Raw genomic sequence first — 21,347 nt, forward strand, 5'->3', positions numbered from 1 at the left:
AGTGGTGGTGAATAACTGGTCAGGAGAGGAAGGGGAGTGACAGCAGCAGGAACTGGTGATAAAAGAGACACAGAGAGAAACAGAGAGACACCAGGGAACTACAAAAGGGATAAATTAGAGGTATAAAATGAGAGGAATGAAAGAGAGCAATTAATGAAACTTAGAAAAAGGAATGAGGACAACAGAAACTGGTGATAAAGGAAGAACAGAAAGCGACAAAGGGACACCAAGGGATTAGAGGAAACTAGAAGTATAATAGGAATGAAAGACAACAAAATAATGATGCAGAGACAGCGGTAAAGTAAGTAGAAGAATGAGACTTGTTTCTGACACAAAGTAGAGCAGTGGAAGATGCGAAGATGGGCGTAAGGCAAACAGGGACGAAGAAAACGTAACACGGGTGAAGAAAACGAAACACGGACTACTACTACTACTACTACTACTTTTTTTCTTATGTAGGAGGGACACTGGCCAAGGGCAACAAAAATCCAATAAAAAAAATGCCCACTGAAATGCCAGTCCCATAAAAGGGTCAAAGCAGTAGTCAAAAATTGATGAATAAGTGTCTTGAAACTACTACTACTACTACTACTACTACTACTACTACTACTACTACTATTACCTACTATTATCTTTATTCTCCATCAGATTTGCATCAACAACCACCACCACCACCACCACCACCACCACCAGCATGGCAGTAGTAGCAGGAGTAGTGAATGGTCACACGTTTGTGGTGACTTCTTGGACTATCAGGCTGCCCTTGTAGTGTGTTGGACTATCGGTGAACAAGGAGACCTGAAAGTTACGTGGTACAACTATTTCGGTGATAGAAGTGGCTGTAAGTAGTAGTAGTAGTTGCAGTAATAGTATTAGTAATAGTAGTTATGCGTGTAATGTCAATATGGTCCATTTTGTAAACGTAATTGCAAAGATTCTCGACTTTGTTTCTTAAAGGCGTGACGTAATTAGAGAAAACGTATGTATTTTAAGGGACACTAGACTGTACTTCGTTATTCCTGTTTATTGCTATTATACGAGTTTTTTTTATAGTTTCACTTGTATATACTATTTAAATCTACTATTCTGTGATGTTTAATACTACTAATTATTATGTTTAAGTGGGAGAAGTCAGAGAAAGAGCTATATTTATAATTTTTACGTGTAAGTAAATTTGTAGGATGCTCGACCTTATGTTTCTTAAATAAGTGACGTAATTAGAGAAAACGTATGTCTTTTAAGGGAGGATTTATTATATCTTCTATATATGTGTGTCTTCATTATCATCATCATCTTATTCTTGTTCTTGTTGTTGTTGTTGTTCTTCTTCTTCTTCTTATTATTATTATTACACACACACACACACACACACACACACACACACACACACACACACACACACAAACACACATTAGTAGTAATTATAATAGGAAGAAGAGAAACATGATGATGATGAAGAGGAGGAGGAGGAGGGAGAAAAAATTGTTTAACTTTTCTATAATATTTCTCTAAATTTCTAAAAAACTATCAGTCAAAAAGCAGAACTAATAGTGCACCATGGTAGTCCGTTAAATTGTTCATCTCTGACTATCGCCATCACCAATTACAAGTTAGTTAATAAAGAGATAAAAAAAAAATATATATATATATATATATATATATATATATATATATATATATATATATATATATATATATATATATATATATATATATATATATATATATATATATATATATATATATATATATATATATATATATATATATATATATATATATATATATATATATATATATATATATATATATATATATATATATATATATATATATATATATATATATATATATATATATATATATATATATATATATATATATATATATATATATATATATATATATATATATATATATATATATATATATATATATATATATATATATATATATATATATATATATATATATATATATATATATATATATATATATATATATATATATATATATATATATATATATATATATATATATATATATATATATATATATATATATATATATATATATATATATATATATCATATCATATATCAAATTCTAAGACACCCAAATACTTTCAACATTTTCTGAATATCTAAATAACTACCGGCAAAAAAACAAAACCAATAGTACACCATGATAGCCCATTAAATTCACAACATTTTACTATCAACACTATTTGAAAAGTATATTAAAAATATTAAAAAGAAAAAAAAATTAAAAAAAACTCCCAAAAGACACAAAACAAAGATCAAGATTCAAGATTGTAAACTGGAGAGAGCATTTAGATACAAGATTAGGCTTGAGAAAATGGATGATGCAAGAATAGCAAGGAAGGTGTACCTGTGCATTGAAAGTTGAAGCAAATAGTGGAAGAGGTGCATGAGAATGACAGACAGGATTGGCTTACAAGTTGTGTGGGCGATGAGAATGGCTGGGAGGAATCAAAATGAGCGTGAATGGGTGGTAACAAGAGGAGGCAGAGTGGGAGCTGACTGGGATGTGAGAAAATGGAAGAATGAGATAGATAAAGAAGTGAAATGTGTGGGACTGAATGATTGGAAGAATTAGACGGAAAGAAAGAAGACCCTGGAATGGTACAAGGAGAAAGGGGCCCCGAGGTATGAAAGGTAGTATGATGGAAGCCTGGGCCGTGATCTCTTCCGAGCGAGGGCACAGTGTATGGATGTGAATGCAAGGAGTTACAGGTGGTCTGAGTCCCGCAGCAAAGTGTGCCAGATGTGTGACATGGGAGAGGATGAGACGGTGGAACATGTGGTGCTGGAGTGTGTGAAGTATGCCAGAGACAGGAATGAGATATGATGCAAGTGATACTGACTGAGTTAGGGCATGATAGGAATGAAAGAGTGGAGAACACAGGAAAGGAATGGATGGTGTTGCTGGGACTGTGTAGAGATGCGAATGAAAGGATGATTGAGGCGGTGAAAGAGTTTCTGGAGAAAATGTGGCGTGCCAGATGTAGGAACAGTTACTGTAGATGATGCTGTTTGTTATTTTTTTTTTTTTCCCTTCTACAGGAGTTGCCGATCCAAAGGCCTGGCTTGATCTTGATCTTGATCTTGATCTTGATGGTACAGGTGGCACAGGATCACTCCTGAGCCAGGCCTTTGGATCGGCAACTCCTGTAGAAAGGGAGAAAAAAAAAAAAAAGAGAAACGAACAGCATCCTCTATCCTAATTGTTCATACACCTGGCACGCCACATTCTCTCCAGAAACTCTTTCACCGCCTCAATCATCCTTTCATTGGCCTCTCTACCCAGTCCCAGCAACAACACCATCCATTCCTTTCCTGTGTTCTCCACTCTTTCATTCCTATCATGCCCTAACTCAGTCAGTATCACTTGCATCATCTCATTCCTGTCTCTGGCATACTTCACACACTCCAGCACCACATGTTCCACCGTCTCATCCTCTCCCATGTCACACATCTGGCACACTTTGCTGCGGGACTCAGACCACCTGTAACTCCTTGCATTCACATCCATACACTGTGCCCTCGCTCGGAAGAGAAGATCACCGCCCAGGCTTCCATCATACCACCTTTCATACCTCGGGGCCTCTTTCTCCTTGTACCATTCCAGGGTCTTCTTTCTTTCCATCTCATTCTTCCATTCATTCAGTCCCACACATTTCACTTCTTTGTCTATCTCATTCTTCCATTTTCTCACATCCCATTCGGCTCCCACTCTTCCTCCTCTTGTTACCACCCATTCACGCTCATTTTGATTCCTCCCAGCCATTCTTATCGCCCACACAACTTGCAATCCATTCCTGTCTGTCATTCTCATGCATCTCTTCCTCCATTTGCTTCCACTTTCATTCCACAGGTACACCTTCCTTGCTATTCTTGCATCATCCATTCTCTCAAGCCTAATCTTGTACCTAAGTGTGGCTTTTGTCAGTCTTTCTCTGAAGGTGCTCCATCCCATGTCACCTCTCAAGGCTTCAACTGCTGTGCACCTCGGTGCACTCAGTGCCATCCTTGCTACTTTGTTCTGGCCCACTTCTAACTTATCAATTTCACTTTCATTCCATGCAATCACATCCATACCATACATTATACATGGCACAGCCACACTCTTCCACACTTCTCTCAACACATCATACTTACTTGCTCTCATCCTTGCCGCGCTTCCCAATCGACCTACCCACTGGTTTACCATACTTATCTTTTCATTCTTTGCCTTTGCACACCCACTAGGACTCATCCACATCCCTAAGTACTTGTATTCTTGCACCTGTCTCAACTCATTCTCTCCAAGTCTCCATACCACATTACTTTCATCCTCTGATCTATTCACAATCATTACTTTGCTTTTCTCACTGCTAAACCTTACTCCAAAGTCTTTACCATAGCCATCCACTACATCCAACAAACTTTGAAGCTCATCTGCCGATTCACTCATAACAACTACATCATCTGCATAAAGGAGCACACATACTTTATCATTCCCCACACTTACCCCTACATTCATTCTTCTCATCCTGGCTGCTAGCTCCTCTGTATACAGGCTAAAAAGGGTTGGTGACAATATACAGCCCTGCCTAACTCCTCTCTCACTCTTCACCCAGTCTGTTTCTATGTCTCCTAGCCTGTATCTAGCTCTTGTGTCCACATACATACTTTGCACTACGTTAACTATATATCTTTGCACTCAATCCAATCTTTTCTAAGACTCTACCTAACATTTCTCTGTTCACTCTATCATAAGCTTTCTCTATATCCAAAAAACCTAGGTACAATTTACCCCCATCCTTCTTTTTCTTCTCAATCATTTCATTCACCACAAACATATTGTCCTCAGCTCTCCTGTCCCTACGAAAACCATTCTGTTCTTCACCCAGCACTCCAGCTCTCTCAATCCATTTACACAGTCTCTCATTCAACACTGCACTGAAAACTTTACCTACTGTATTCACTAATGCAATTGGCCTGTAGTTCTTCAGCTCATTCTTACTCTTAAATCCTCCCTTATGCAACAGACACACTCGGCTCTCATTCCACTTTCTTGGCACTCTCTCTTCATCCCACACTCGGTTGAATAACTCAGTCATTCTGTCTATCACTACCTCCCCACCATTCTTGTAGAACTCATAGGGTATATCATCTGGACCTGCTGCCTTGCCATTCTTCTGCCTTCTCACACACCTCTCCACTTCATCCCTACTGATTCTTTCATCCAGTTCATCTGCATTCTTCCTTTCCAGTGTTACACATTCTTCTCTCACACTAAACATCTCACCTACCCCACCTACTTCTTCCCAGAACCCTTTGATTGCCTCCCTGATTCCATCCTTCTCTGTTATAACTACACCCTCCACTTTTAGACTCTCCACACCAACACTGCCTGACATATTCTCACCTCTCATGAACTTGTACCATTCATGGCCACCTTCCATACCTTTCTCCCTTAAAGATTGAATCACGCTCCTTTCACTCTTCACTTTAGCATTCATTATCATTCGTCTCGTCAACCGCTGCTGCTTCACATACGCTGCCCATGCATTCAGGTACTCATTCTCTGCCTCATCGCTTTCATGCCTCTTTTTCCTCAGCCATCTACACTGTCTACTCATTCTCTTTCGCTCCTTCCTAGCCGCTCTGATTTCATCATTCCACCATGGTTTACATACATTCTTTCTTCTACCTACTCTCACAAACCCTATCTGGTTCTCAGCAGCACCCCTCACGTCCTCAACCAGTTTCTCATTCAGATGCTCCACGTCATGCACACTTTCGTCGTCCCAGCTTCTCTCACTCAGATCAACCTGAAAGTTCTCCCACCCTACATCTCTCAGTCTCCACTTCTTTTTCTTACTTGCCACTTTCACTTCATTCCCACCCTGCATCAAGCACTCCACAACCAGCATGTTGTGATCGGACACAATATCAACCAAACAATCCTCATCTATCCACATGTGCGACACAATTTCACGCATTCTTCCATTCACCAACATGTAGTCAATTGCCGATTCCTGTTCTCTTGCACTCCAAGTCACACGCCCCTCTGCCAAAGTAACGTTCAGATTTTCCAGCTCCAGTTCATCAACAAACTCTCCAAGCATTTCACCATTCCTGTTCACCTGTTCCCCCAGTATTCCCACATGTGCATTCATGTCACCCATAACTAGCACTCTCTCCTCTCCATGCTCTCTCACAACTTTCTTAAGTATGTCATACTTCCTCCTATTTTCCCTCTCTGCTCTTTCACCCATGACAGTCATGTACGCTACCACCAGTACCACCTTCTCTGGTCTGCCACGACCCTCCATGCATTCCACTCTTACTGCAAGCACATCCTCACTACTTGTACACTCCCCCACATCAATCTCCTCTACTTTCAGTCCTCTTTCTTTCTTGTAGAGTAGGGCTACGCCTCCTCCCAGTGTTTCCTGTGCCTTACGCCCCTTTCCAATCATAACATACTCGCATCCCTCCATTCGTACATCATCTCTCAGGTGAGTCTCAGTGAGCCCGACTAAGTCGAACCTCCACTCCCTGAGCTCCTTGCATACATCCTCAAACTTGCCCACACCCCATCCTCTCACATTCATACAGCCAATCTTCACACATTTACTTGCCTGGTTAGTCTCTTTTCTTTCATGTTTGCTGACATCAGTGGGTCCTCCTCGTCATGCGTCGTCCACACAACACACCTGCCTCGCCCTCATCCACTCAGCCAGTCGACGTCCTAGCCTCTCATTCCCGTTGTGGTTGAGGTGGACCCCGTCTCTCCCGAAGAATTTGTCCTGGTCAAGGATCCCATCCATGTCCAGGAAGCTCACGTTGCCCTTCTTCTCTGCCATCCATTCCATCTTGATCTTCATGAGTTCCATGCATATCTTGCGGTTCGTTTCTCTTCTAACCTTCTCATACTGCACTCCTTCCCGTGGGCGCCGCAGGACCCCCACCACAGCCACACACATCTTCTTTTCTTCTGCTGCCCTCACTGCTTCTATCACTTCCTTTACTGTGTCTTCAGCACCTGCCTCTACTAAGTTGTTGCCTCCTCCTTGGACAACTAGCAGGCTTCTCTCTTCCATTTCTTGCACTTCTTCCTTGACTTTCCTCTTGATGTCTTGGATCTTAGCACCTCCCATGCTGGTGCACTCAATTTCCCTTCTCACAAAGTCGGGAGTCTTCCTTACCATGCTGTCTCCAATGACACGTACTGGGGCTTTCTTGACTACCATTCTCTTCTTCCTTGGGCGTCTGTCTGTTCTGGCCACTTCCACCACTTCTTGCTGGTCTTTTCTTTCTTCAGTCTTCGTCGTCTGTGCTTCTGCCTCTTTCATCAGGTTTTCTGTCTGGGTGCTCTGCTCCACTCCCTCTTCTTTTTCTTCATCCTGGTTCCTCCATTCATTGAGGCTCTTGCTCAGGCATTCCCTGCAGAGGAACACCAGAAGCTCGAACCCCAGCGCCTTCATGTTGGCCTCCTTCATGCCCACACAGGCTACATGGAACCAGGCCATGCATCTCTCGCATGCCACAGCCCTTTGCCTGTTCGCCACACTCTCCTCGCATGAACCACACGCGCTCATCACCATTTTCAGGGTATTTCAGCACACAGGCAAGAAATATAAACCACAAAACTCAGAGAAAACTCAGAGAGCAAGGCAAAGCCACTTGTACACACCGCGGAGCAGCTTAAGAGTGATCCCGAGCTACCTGTACCATCAAGATCAAGATCGAACGTCCATATCAGATGGTGAGTCTGCTTACAAAATTGCATCGCGGGGATTGATAAAGACAGCCACAATTATCCATCATCATCGGCGACACCATGGCTCTTGAGAAGGTAACATGGCTACCATTCTACACTCAAATCATCTGGCTATCATCACACACGAGAATGGCGGCGGTGGGGAGATGTAAATAGGGAAAATAGGCGTATATGTGAGGACGGGTGGCGGAGATCTTATGGCGGAAAATCGAGGGATGATCGAGGGTGATGCCACACCATTATTAATTACTCCTTTGATTAGCGATGTACAAAACACACACCTGCCCGCCAGTAAGAAGCAGGTGTGGGCGGCCATCTTGAGCCCTAAGAGACGAGGGGACAAGGGGAAATAAGGGAAATATGGCTCAAAATGTCTCCTTATTTTATTGTATTTTTTTATTTATTTTTTTTTTTATGTATGGAATTGTGTGTGTGTGTGTGTGTGTGTGTGTGTGTGTGTGTGTGTGTGTGTGTGTGTGTGTGTGTGTGCGCGCGCGCGTGAGGGAAGGGAGGGCGGGAGTGGGGGAGTTCTTGTGTTCGTTAAGGATAAACAAAAAAAATATGGTTTTAACGTAAATATTTTCCTTATTTTTTTCTTCATTTTCTCGTGTTTGTTGTTTTTGTTTGTTTGTTTTGTTGGTTCGTTGTGTGTGTGTGTGTGTGTGTGTGTGTGTGTGTGTGTGTGTGTGTGTCAATATATCGTTTTTCTTTTTTTTCTTTTTTTTCTTTTTTTTCTTGTCTTAACTGAATATTTGTTTGTTTGTTTGTTTGTTTGTCTGTATATGCATGTATGTTTGTCCTCTTCTTCCTCTTCCTCCTCTTTCTTTCATCTAGACTTCCTCTTCTCTCTTCCCATCTCTTCCTCCTAGCCCAACCAAGCCTAATTCTCTCTCTCTCTCTCTCTCTCTCTCTCTCTCTCTCTCTCTCTCTCTCTCTCTCTCTCTCTCTCTCTCTCTCTCTCTCTCTCAGACAGACAGACCCTGATGACAGCGTGGTGAGCGAGGAGGGGGAGTCAACCAGCAGAGTAGGGGAGCATGACCCCTACTTTGAACCAGTGGTGACCTTGCTGGAGGTCTTCGTGGTTAGTGATGATGACCAGGAGGAGGAAATGATAACACTGAGTTTCGAGATCCGGTCAGGTTAATAATGGTGTTTTTTTTTTTATTATTATTATTTTTGTGAGTTTTTTTTATTGGTTTATTATTTTATTGAGAAATGTTGGTAGTTTTGCTGTTTCTTATTGTTAGGTGAGGTCAGGTCAGGTCAAGTACTGATGGTAATTTTGCTGTTTTATCATTGTTAGGTCAGGTCAGGTTTTCTTATTGCAGGTAAATAATAATAATAATAATAATAATAATAATAATAATAATAATGATAATAATGGATCACCTGAAGATCCGCCACCCCAGATTGTCTCACCTGAAGATCCGCCACCCCAGACTTTCTCACTTGGTTAGGTTAGGTTAGGTTAGCCTAACCTAACCTAACCTAACCTAACAACATGAACGCATTAAAAAACTGAGTGGATATAAAAATGCAGAAAAAAGTTTACTTCATTAAAAGTATGGGATCACCTGAAGATCCGCCACCCCAGATTGTCTCGCCTGAAGATCTGCCACCCCGAGTGCGGCTGGGGTGGCGGATCTTCAGGTGATCCATAATAATAATAATAATAATAATAATAATTATTATTATTATTATTATTATTATTATTATTATTATTATTATTATTATTTTATTTTATTTATTTATTTATTTTTTTTTATTTATTTTATTTTTTTCTCTCAATCTATGTTTTCTTTCTTACTTTCCTCCTCCTCCTCCTCCTCCTCCTCTTCTTGTTCTTCACATAACTTCTCTTCATTTTATTAACCTAACCTAACATGCAGACAGTGCCAGCCTAACGTAACCTCCCCCCCCCCACCAGCAGGCAGTATAAGCTGTTTCGTTATCACACCTCTGAGTCGCCCCCACAGTGGAAGGAACGGGGCATGGGGGCCATTAACATTCTGAGGAACAAGCAGAAGAAGGCTGTAAGTGGTTGGGTTAGGTTTATGTGTGTGTGTGTGTGTGTGTGTGTGTGTGTGTTGACTGGGCTGCCTCATGTGGGATTACCAGCCTAATATGGTGACAGACAGACAAGCAGACAGACAGACAGATAGATTATTATCACTATATTATTACCAGTCATTAATTCAAATAGATAGATTATTATTATTGTTATTATTATTTTATCACCAGCCATTAATTCTCTCCTTATTTTTCAGGTGGAGTTTGTTCAGCGGCAGAATTAATGCCAGTGGCTGAGTTCAGATCCTCCAAGACACACACACACACACAGCAGCCCTTCCACTTCCCCACAGCCCTCCACAGCCCCTGACACAGCATCTAACACAGCCCCTTCAAAGAACACCACATACCTCACACATACATAAGAACATAAGAACATAAGAAATAAGGGAAGCTGCAAGAAGCGATCAGGCTTACACGTGGCAGTCCCTGTATGAAATATACCTACCTATTTCCATCTGTTATCCCCATCCATAAACTTGTCTAATCTTCTCTTAAAGCTCTCTAGTGTCCCAACACTAACTACATGATTACTGAGTCCGTTCCACTCATCTACCACTCTATTTGAGAACAAATTTTTTCCTATCTCCTTCCTAAACCTAAATTTTTCAAGCTTGTACCCGTTATTTCTTGTTCTCCCCTGGTTGCTGATCCTAAGAATTTTGCCTACATCCCCCTTGTTATAACCCTTATATCACTCAAAGACTTCTATCAGGTCCCCTCTTAACCTACATATCTCCAAAGAATGTAAATTAACAGCTTCAACCTCGCCTCGTAAGGAATACTCCTCATCCCCTGTATCCTTTTAGTCATTCTCCTCTGTAGTGATTTTAATAGACCTATATCTTTCCTGTAATGTGGGGACCAGAACTGCACAGCGTAGTCTAGATGAGGTCTGACCAGCACCAAGTATAACTTTAATATTACTTCCGGCCTTCTACTTTTAACACTCCTAAAAATCACACACACCACAAGAGCCTCACAAACAGTCTCACAGCCTTCACAAGCAGCCCCACACTCCACCACAGACACACCAGACCCACAGCCCTTCACCTCACCCACTTCCCAGCCCCCCACATCCCCCCGGCCACCACAGATGAAGTCAAAGGAAGGGACTGTGGCTTCACCCAGCCAGCCAGGACAGCTTACAGAGAGGGGGTAGTCCCAGTCAAGTCACAAAATATAGGCTTGGTTCTTCCTACAGTTTGAAGTCAATGATTGGACAGGTTCTCTTTGTTTACTTGTTATTGTTTTTTTTCTTTCCATTCTCTCTCTCTCTCTCTCTCTCTCTCTCTCTCTCTCTCTCTCTCTCTCTCTCTCTCTCTCTCTCTCTCTCTCTCTCTCTCTCTCTCTCTCTCTCTCTATGCCCTTCACTATTGTTAGGTAATAATTGCAGTAACAGCAGTAGTCATAGTTATTATTGTATGTCTTTTTAGCACTCAAGAACAGTGTAGCAGTAGTAGCAGTAGTAGTAGTAGTAGTTGGCAGGAATTAAGTATAGTATTAAATATATTCTGATCCTGATTTGTGTTGCAGGCCAGACAACTTAGTGGCAGAGCTGAAGGTGGTCCTCGTCAGCTTCCTGGTGGCACAGGTGTAGGACGGCTGGGAGCAGTGGAGGTGCCTGATGGGGCAGCTGTGCCGGGCAGAGGGGCTGCTACTGCTGCTGCTGCTGCTGCTGCTGCTGCTGGGGAGAGCCACACTTGTATGGTGAGCTTCTCTCACTCCTTCTCTAACAGGTTAATGAGGTTGTTGTTGTCGTCGTTGTTGATGTATTTTTTGTTTTTCTCTATATAAAATTGGTCTCTCTCTCTCTCTCTCTCTCTCTCTCTCTCTCTCTCTCTCTCTCTCTCTCTCTCTCTCTCTCTCTCTCTCTCTCTCTCTCTCTCTCTCTCTCTCTCTCTCTCTCTCTCTCTCTCAAGTTAGCTTAGTGGTAGTGGTAGTAATAACAGTAGGAGTAGCAGCATTAGTAGTAGTAGGAACACCATACACTTAACACTCCCAACTCTCCCTTCCAGACCCTAGTAGTAGCAGCAGTAGTAGTATCAACACTAACCACTCATTATTTCTCTACTGGTGATCTTCTGGCTTTCCTTACTGAGTCTTGGTCATCCTCTTTGAGAGATTTTGGTGAAACTTTTGCTGTTACCTTGGACATATCAAAAGCTTTTGATAGAGTCTGTCACAAAGCTTTCATTTCAAACTATCTTCCTACGGCTTCTATCCATCTCTCTGTAACTTCATCTCAAGTTTTCTTTCTGACCATTCTATTGATGCTGTGGTAGACGGTCACTGTTCTTCTCCTAAATCTATTAACAGTGGTGTTCCTCAGGGTTCTGTCCTGTCACCACTCTTCCTATTATTCATCAGTGACTTTCTAAAACCAAACTTGTTGTCCTATGCACTCCTATACTGATGATACCACTCTACACTTATCCATGTCTTTTCATAGACGTCCAACCCTTCAGGAAATAAACAGTTCACGCAGGGAAGCCACAGAATGCCTCACTTCTGATCTCTCTAAAATCTCTGACTGGGGCAGACCAAACTATTTATTGCTCACTGCCTAAAAAAAATCAATTCTTCCATCTATCAACTCGACACAACCTTCCAGACAACTATCCCCTCTTCTTCAATGACACTCAGCTGTCCTCCTCTTCTACACTCCCACACTCCCCTGCCTGTTTTCCCTTGGTACAAGCTTCTCATGTGATGGCTCACCCATAATTCTCCTCACATAATGGGTTCTGGCAAGCTTGACAGTGAAGAAAAGTGTTGCGATGGTGTTTGTTCAAGAAGGGATCAGTAATTGTGAGATAGGAAGGAAGATGGCAAATTCAGAAGCAGCCATCATCTGGGTGGCGGACGGAGGCCGCTCACCCCCGGTCATCCTGCAGCTCACAGGCCTCTTCTGACCAGGAGAAAGATGGCGTGGCAATTAAGTGTTCACCGTGCATGTGTCTTGTCAACTTATTATTCCTGTATCTGTCTTCCTTTTTTGCCCTTAGACTTTCTCTCAGGAGTGGCAGCTGTGCCCAGCCCTGGTACAGCCCTGGCCACTTGTGTCACAGCTGTCTTTGATCTCCCCGTCTTCTTTCCAGACCCATGGTTACTGACCTCGACTCAAACACCATCACGGCACTCTCTTCCCTGTTAAACTTGCCGGGATCCATTGTAATGTAAGGGGTATTGAATGTGAGCGATGAAACGAGAAGGTAGTGGCAAGGGGGAAATGTACAGGGGAGCGCAGGAGAGATGCCTCTCTCCACTGTGCCTGACAGTCTCTCAGTGATTGAAAGACTGAGCATAACATCTTCAGGGCACGTGAGTTGCCATGTATGACAATTTGGCACTTTTTCCATGTCTTCTTATTTGAGTAGACATATCATATCTTGTCATAGTGAAAAGTCTAGTTTATCCTGTATGTGGAGACCTTCAAGTTCCAATACAACCCACTGCTTTAAGAGTTAAATGTGCATGTCAGTGTTTTCTGTCGTGCCTTCTTTGCTGTGTAATGTTGTGGTGAAATGGTTAAATTCTGGACTGAGTTGTGAGTCATGCAGCAGGAGTACAGATGTGTGTCTTCCCCGCAGGTGGTAACACGGAGAGGAAGTGGAAGAAAGCTTGGAACGCTCCCATAACTCAGGAGCAAGAAGTACACCATACTGGAACCTTGTGACTGACAGGTGGCTGTGACTGCAGGAACCAATTCATGTGAACACTGTGTTTTGTTGCTACACTTGAGAATCCTCTATCCTAAATTTAAAAATCTAAAATTTTAATTGTGTCATGTTTTGTCACGTTTTTTTTTGCCCCACCAAAAAATTGATAACCAGAGCTTGATTTACTGCCATGGGAGGTATCAGAAATTGGCAAGTTGTTATTCAAAAAAACTGGGGAAATCTAAAATCTGTACCACTCACTCCCAACAATTTTGGATAAGGAATCCTCAACCGTATGTAATCAGAGTATTGTTGAGAGTCATTGTGTGTGTGTGTGTGTGTGTATGAATCCTTATGTATGTATGTGCAGGATAAGAGGAAAGTTGTTAATAAGATTAGTAAATGCATGGAGGAGAGGCGTGCTCTTACCAAGATCAGAAGAACAGCAAGTGTGAAAATAGTGGTACAGGATAGCAAGAGAGGCAGTGTGTGGGCTGGGTAAGTGCACATGTGGGATGGATGAGCATTACCGGTGAGGCGTGTTGTGTGTGTTACTGAAGAGGGTTAGAAGGAATGGTTTGCAGTGATCAGTGTGAAATAAGAGATGTGTAGCTTGGGTTTTTTGTTGAGAGATGTGCACGTGAAAGGTGTTTGGCGAAAAATAAGGATGTTTTTTGAGGAATTTATGGATATAAAAAGATAATAGATATGGAAGAGTTGTGGGTTGTTTGAGGATTGTTTTGGCCAGGTGATGGGCTGTTAAAGGGAGTGAAATGTTTGTAAAAAGTAAAAAGCCAGCGTTTGAGTGATAGAATTAGTATGTATGTGTGATACAGGTTCACGTCTTCATAACTATCCATTTTCCCCAAATTGCGTTACTCTTTTGCAGATCTCACTTGTGTTGGCTAACATTCTGTCTGCAATCAGTCCAGTAGTGCCATGTTGCAGGCTCTGACGTCAGGAAGAGCCAAATGGAGGGTGTGTCTACAGCCAGTACTGGGTGTGCTGCTGCTGTACAAGTGCCCCACCAGTGTATTATCTAGTCTAGGATGCATTGCTGTGTATGACTTGTATGTCTTTGCCAATAAATAAATTTGTGACTACTCTTATATATGTGAAATAAATATATAGTTTGCTAACAATGTGCTGGTATAGTGTAAAATAAATATTTGGTGGTAACAATTCATGCCCTCAAGGTAATAAAAAAAAAGTGCCAGGATTGGCCCAAGGCCCAAAAATAAAGTTTAAGGTATGATTTGCACAGAAGCCCCATCCCAACGACACCAGTTGCTGGGACAGGGCCTCTATGCGTTTTTTTTTGAGGGCATGACCTGTACTCTGCCTGAAACTATTTTTCACAAGATGGAATACTGAATGTTTATTGTTTTACTGTGAATGTTAAGTGAATAAATACACAACAGGATAATAAACATGGCACTTGTTTTCTTTAATACTGAAGTGCTGGAATGTACAAAACTTGTCCCAAGCCTGAATGAAGGTGGTGGTGGTGGTGGTGCTTGTTGAGTACAGAAGAGAGGGACTTCCTACATTCTTCCTTCCCAGACTGGAGTGGATTGGAGAACATTTGCAGCAGGGTCTCGGAGTAACAACACTTGCAAATTCTTGTGTCTTTGTGTCAACTTCAGTGAGGAGCAAACTCTTCCTGGTGAAACTGCCCACAACTCTTGTGCCTCTGCAGGTGTTGAAGGTTGCCTGTTGGTCCTGCCACGACTTAAGGGAATTTCACGCTTTCTTCCTGCCGTCAACTGCTTGACAGTCTTCCTCCTGCTTAAAATTCTTGACACACTCTTCTTACTGCAACTTGACTCTTCCTTGATTGCAATGAAAACTCTTGTACCAGGCCCTCTGTTTTGTCCTGACAATACTTAACACCTCATGTAGGGCTTGAAGGCTTGAAGGTCGTGATGCTCGGCCTCTCTTCCTGGTGAAGCTTGATTCCCCAATTGCAATGGAGTATGTCAGGCCCAGTGTGACAGCACTATTTGATAACCAGATGCCAATATTGCAGAAGCAGGTGCTGATAGAGATTCCTGCAGGCTGTTCATAGGATGGTGAAGTGGAAGCCACACACTTCACACCTGCAAGAAATACAGACCATTAGTTCCTAGACACGTGAAGTTTGTTGTATGTGCTGAGATTCCTTGTAATGTGTTTGATAACTGATTCCCTACAAAACTCAAAACAAAAATACGTCTCTCATAGGCATAGGAGATGTGCTAAGATTCCCTAAAAAAAATTAAGACTACACAAGAAATATCATAGGAAAACGGAAAAAGTTTGACAAGCATTGCACAAGCACTCTCAAACTAAATTTATCTGTGCTGTATACCTTTCACCTAACTCTTCTGACTATAAGAAATTCTTTGACTACTTAACTTCCAAAGTGGAGCACATTCTGACCCTCTTCCCTTTTGCAGAGATCTCCATTCTTGGAGACTTCAATGTTCACCACCAGCTTTGGCTTTCCTCTCCCTTCACTGACCATCCTGGTGAACTAGCCTTCAACTTTGCTATCCTCCATGACCTAGAGCAATTGGTGCAACACCCTACTCGTATTCCTGACCGTCTTGGAGATACGCTCAACATTCTTGACCTTTTCCTGACCTCTAATCTTTCTGTTTATGCCGTCACCCTTTCTTCTCCATTGGGCTCCTCCGATCACAATCTCATATCTGTATCTTGTCCTATCGCTCCAATCCCTCCTCAAGATCCCCCTAAGTGAAAGTGCCTCTGGCGTTTTGCCTCTGCTAGTTGAGAGGACCTGAGGAGGTATTTTGCTGATTTTCCTAAGAATGACTACTGCTTCCATGTCCCGTCTTTGTGTGCTGAGCACATAACAGAGGTGATAGTGTCTGGCATGGAGGCGTACATTACTCACTCTCTTTCTCGACCTAAACCTTCCAAACCTCGGTTTAACACAGCTTGTTCTCGTGCTATACATGATAGAGGGGTACCCCACAAAAGGTACTTAAACCTTCCATCATCAGTATCTCATGCACTTTATATTTCTGCCCCGAACCATGCCAAGTCTGATCTCCAACTAGCCAAAAACTCTTTCATTAACAGAAAGTGTCAAAGCCTTTCAAGATTTAACTCCCCTAGTGACTTCTGGCATCTAGCCTAAAATATCTCCAATAACTTTGCTTCTTCTTTCCCTCCTTTATTTCAATCAGATGACACCACTGCTATCACATCCATTTCTAAAGTTGAACTCTTTGCTCAAACCTTTGCTAAAAACTCTATCTTGGATAATTCTGGGTTTGTTCCTTCCTCTCCTCCACCCTCTGACTACTTCATGCTACCTATTAAAATTTTTCGCAATGATGTTTTCCATGTCCTCGCTGGCCTAAACCCTCGGAAGGCTTATGGACCTGATGGGGTCCCTCCTATTGTTCTCCGAAACTGTGCCTCCGTGCTTGCACCTTGCCTAGTCAAACTCTTTCAGCTCTGTCTGTCAACATCTACCTCCTTCTTGCTGGAAGTTTGCCTACATTCAGCCTGTTCCTAAAAAGGGTGACCGTTCTAATCCCTCAAACTACCGTCCTATTGCTTTAATATCCTGCCAATTCAAAGTTTTTGAATCTATCCTCAATAGGAAGATTCTTAAACATCTATCACTTCACAACCTTCTATCTGATCTCCAGTATGGGTTCCATCAAGGCCGCTCTACTGGTGATCTTCTGGCTTTCCTTACTGAGTCTTGGTCATCCTCTTTGAGAGATTTTGGTGAAACTTTTGCTGTTGCCTTGGACATATCAAAAGCTTTTGATAGAGTCTGGCACAAAGCTTTGATTTCCAGACTACCCTCCCACAGCTTCTATCCTTCTCTCTGTAACTTCATCTCAAGTTTCGTTTCTGACCGTTCTATTGCTACTGTGGTAGACGGTCACTGATCTCCTAAATCTATTAACAGTGGTGTTCCTCAGGGTTCTGTCCTGTCACCCACTCTCTTCTTATTATTCATTAATGATCTTCTAAACCAAACTTCTTGTCCTATCCACTCCTACGCTGATGATACCACCCTGCACTTTTCCACGTCTTTTCATAGACGTCCAACACTTCAGGAAGTAAACATTTCACGCAGGGAAGCCACAGAACGCTTGACTTCTGATCTTTCTAAAATTTCTGATTCGGGTAGAACAAACTTGATATTGTTCAATGCCTCAAAAACTCAATTCCTCCATCTATCAACTCAACACAACCTTCCAGACAACTATCCCCTCTTCTTCAATGACATTCAACTATCCCCCTCTTCTACACTGAACATCCTCGGTCTGTCCTTTACTTATAATCTGAACTGGAAACTTCACATCTCATCTCTAGCTAAAACAGCTTCTATGAAGTTAGGTGTTCTGAGACGTCTCCGCCAGTTTTTCTGACCCTCCCAGCTACTAACTCTGTACAAGATCCTTATCCGTCCATGTATGGAGTATGCTTCACATGTCTGGGGGGTTCCACTCATACTGCTCTTTTAGACAGGGTGGAATCAAAAGCTTTTCGTCTCATCAACTCCTCTCCTCTAACTGACTGTCTTCAGCCTCTCTCTCACCGCCGCAATGTTGCATCTCTAGCTGTCTTCTACCGCTATTTTCATGCTAACTGTTCTTCTGATCTTACTAACTGCATGCCTCCTCTCCTCCCATGGCCTCGCTGTACAAGACTTTCATCTTTCTCTCACCCCTATTCTGTCCACCTCTCTAACGCAAGAGTTAACCAGTATTCTCATTCATTCATCCCTTTCTCTGGTAAACTCTGGAACTCCCTGCTTGCTTCTGTATTTTCACCTTCCTATGACTTGAATTCCTTCAAGAGGGAGGTTTCAAGACACTTATCCTTCAATTTTTTAACTCCCGGTTTGGAGCCTTTTATGGGACTGGCATTTCAGTGGGCATTTTTTTTTAATTGGATTTTTGTTGCCCTTGGTCAGTGTCCCTCCTACATAAAAAAAAAAAAAAAAAATGATGTGAGAACTGTGCCGAGATTTAATATGAAATGTGTCTAAATTCCATACTGTCACATTCAAGAAACGAAAATTGAAAGAAAGGAAAGCACCGGTTAGAGAAAATCTGAAAAGTACGGCAGTTTAACGTTTGAAGCCAAGAAATGTGTTTGATAAACATGTCCCTATTATAATTTAAAAGCAAAAATTTGAAGAATGATGTAGAGTAGAAGAAAACACCAGATAGAAGAAATCTGCATGGCATCACAGAAATTTCAATGACACCACAATATATACACAAGTTTAAAAGATGAACCTGATTAAAAAAAAATGCTATCTCTGCACTCATGAAAAACACAAATAAAAATTTAAAATTTGAAAAGAAGTCACTTTAAACTTTGGCCCACACCTTTTATTAGTTTTATTTATAGACAGTTTAAGGTTGCAGAAATACAACAATTTTAAGTGTAGTCCATCGTTTTGAAACCCACTATATAAAGAAAAGGTCAGATACGGGAAAGAATTTTGAAGCCAAATACATGAGCAAATATAGGACAAGAAAATATTTATCAGATGAATAACAAATTAGGAAAAAACTATTTAAAATAAGCCAACTTTGAGGTGAACCGGGTAAAAAAGAAAATAAATAAAAATAAATAAAAATCTGGTTTAATAGAACAAAGCAGCAATAGAAAAGTCTAATGCAAATTTAGAATGTAAATGTGTGTGTGTGTGTGTGTGTGTGTGTGTGTGTGTGTGTGTGTGTGTGTGTGTGTGTGTGTGTGTGTGTGTGTGTGTGTGTGTGTGTGAAGGGGTTGTGTGTGTGTGTGAAAGGGTTATATTTTTTTTTGAGTGCATGACCATTCTTTTGGCTGCCTGACTAGGTTTTTGAGTGCATCACCAGTTTTTTTTTAAGTGTCACCAGTTTTTTTAGTGCATCACCAGTTTTTTTTTTAGTGCACCACCAGGTTTTTGAGTGTCACCAGATTTTTTGAGTGTCACCATTTTTGAGTGTATCACCAGTTTTTTTTTGAGTGTCACCAGATTTTTGAGTGCATCACCAGTTTTTTTGTCATTAATATTTTGTGTGTGTGTGATCGCCTGGGCTTGTGTGAGCGCGTGGGTATGAGAGCGCATGGGTATGAGAGCGCGTGGACATAAGAGTGCGTGGGTGTGAGAGTGCGTGGGTGTGCGAGTGTGTGCGAGTGCGTGGGTGTGCGAGTGCGTGGGTGTGCGAGTGCGTGGGTGTGCGAGTGCGTGGGCGTATGTGTGAGCGTGCGTGGGTGTGAATGTGCGTGGGTGTGCATATACCGTTACTAAAGGTAGGTAGGTGTGTGTGTGTGTATGATAATGAATAAGGGAAATAATGATCGTAGTTAACAAGCCAACTGCCACTCAGCACAGCGAATAAGCAGAAGGACCACAAAATAGCAGCCACAGACACACCAATCCAACATGATTTTACGTGCTTATATAATATAATCTCAAATTCACTTCCTTAATTATCACCTCAGTAAGCTTAATCAGACGTCAATCACCTGGACAAACAAGCAACCAACTTACCATCTGATCAGCATACTTCTCTCACCTGACAAATTAAATAACGTCACCTGCAGTCTAATCACCCTTGCAGCTTATTCCCTCGCAAATTGCTAAACTTCTATAACTTCCCATCTCTCACCTGATAAGCTTAACTACGTCACTTTGCCAGTGTTGCAATCACCATCTGTTTAACCTAATCACACCTACCCAACCTCACCTGGTCAACCTACATCAGGTCAGCCTAATCACATTACCTAACGTGGCGTATCTAATCACCAAACATGGACAAACCTACCCATCCTTATTCTCACCTATTCATCCTTATCATTCATAATCTCATAGGTTACGCCTTAATTCCACCCACTGAATAATAATCTAACAATCTTCCTATTACCAAACTCTTACCTTCACTCCTTCACCGCCTCCTTCAGGCTTCCGCCACAAGACCACCGCACCTCTCTCTCTCTCTCTCTCTCTCGCTGCGAGTCGTGGAAGGGGCCGAGCGGGGACGCCAGGCTGGGGGAAAACGAGACAATGATCCCTATTCTGAAACACTTCTGCGCCGCACCTCCACTAAACTGATAAGACTCTAAATGAAGTAGCACAGGTTTTCAAAAGATGTTTTTATGGTTCTAGTAACAGATTAACACGATTTCTATATTATTAACAGGGGAAATGCATTTAAAACCCGGCTATTCAGAACCTATCATCATTTGAAAAGAAAAAAAAAAATGTGGTGAGACAAATGAAGCGTTTCAGAACACGTAGGTGTTGTTTTGCTTGTTGTCCACTGTATAAAAGGTGTAACGCGTGTTTCTGCAAATACTGAAAGAGGTGAAGGAACGTGCAATTCTAAGTAGGAAATGTTCTATACACATATGCATTTTAAGGCTTTGTTTACCCGTCAGAGGAGTTGAAAATGTATGGGACTCGTGGGTATGCTGGTATGCGTGTAGCTGACGTGAAGAACAGACGGCTGCATTGTCGCAGCCTCGGAGGTGCCACTTATTTAATCTTATTTTTTGCAGGCTGTGGAATATTGCAGTATCTTATAACGAGACAAATGGTATTAAAAAGCATGTGATTTACCAATAAGCATTACACGACAACATTATTGCGGTGATTATAAGTACTCCTTTAAAATGCTAAGTGGCATCATCACTCAGCTGTTTTCAAGGTCGCTCGGACTCGGTGCCCTCCCCCGCTCCTCCCTCGTTTCGATGATGCCACGTAGTATTTTACAGGGAGAGAGAGAGAGAGAGAGAGAGAGAGTAGCGCGCCGGTAGAGAAGCTAAGCATTAAGAAGCTGTTTCATTATA

At 41.8% G+C, this 21,347-nt stretch overlaps 2 protein-coding genes across 10 annotated transcripts in view; one reads left to right on the forward strand and one right to left on the reverse strand.

The window, feature by feature from the left end:
* The first annotated feature begins 7,720 nt into the window (after positions 1-7,720).
* On the forward strand, positions 7,721-14,960 carry LOC135109519 (ran-specific GTPase-activating protein-like). 5 transcript variants are annotated; one of them, XM_064020901.1, is made up of 8 exons: positions 7,731-7,869; positions 8,764-8,928; positions 9,725-9,827; positions 10,062-11,090; positions 11,401-11,603; positions 12,966-13,188; positions 13,458-13,578; positions 14,416-14,960. In XM_064020901.1, the coding sequence occupies exons 4-6, from the start codon at positions 11,079-11,081 to the stop codon at positions 13,045-13,047; spliced, it is 297 nt and encodes a 98-aa protein (XP_063876971.1). In that variant the 5' UTR covers positions 7,731-7,869; positions 8,764-8,928; positions 9,725-9,827; positions 10,062-11,078; the 3' UTR covers positions 13,048-13,188; positions 13,458-13,578; positions 14,416-14,960. The 5 variants fall into 5 exon arrangements, with proteins under 5 accessions (XP_063876973.1, XP_063876972.1, XP_063876971.1 ...); XM_064020903.1 differs by lacking the exon at positions 12,966-13,188 and having other exon boundaries at positions 7,721-7,869; positions 11,401-11,574; positions 13,458-13,550; XM_064020902.1 differs by lacking the exon at positions 12,966-13,188 and having other exon boundaries at positions 7,724-7,869; positions 11,401-11,574.
* The window catches only part of LOC135109518 (uncharacterized), a 79,023-nt gene continuing 72,625 nt past the window's right edge, over positions 14,950-21,347 (reverse strand). For 2 of the 5 annotated variants that reach the window (XR_010272710.1, XR_010272709.1), the window contains 3 exons: positions 20,930-21,057; positions 20,434-20,544; positions 14,950-15,625 (listed from right to left, as the gene is read on the reverse strand). The gene's annotated coding sequence lies outside the window, so the exon portion shown is untranslated. The remainder of the gene's footprint in view (positions 15,626-20,433; positions 20,545-20,929; positions 21,058-21,347) is intronic. The other 3 variants (XR_010272712.1, XR_010272711.1, XR_010272713.1) reach the window with 2 other exon arrangements.

The sequence above is a fragment of the Scylla paramamosain genome, chromosome 19, assembly GCF_035594125.1.
Source record: "Scylla paramamosain isolate STU-SP2022 chromosome 19, ASM3559412v1, whole genome shotgun sequence".
NCBI classification, from domain to species: Eukaryota; Metazoa; Arthropoda; class Malacostraca; order Decapoda; family Portunidae; genus Scylla; species Scylla paramamosain.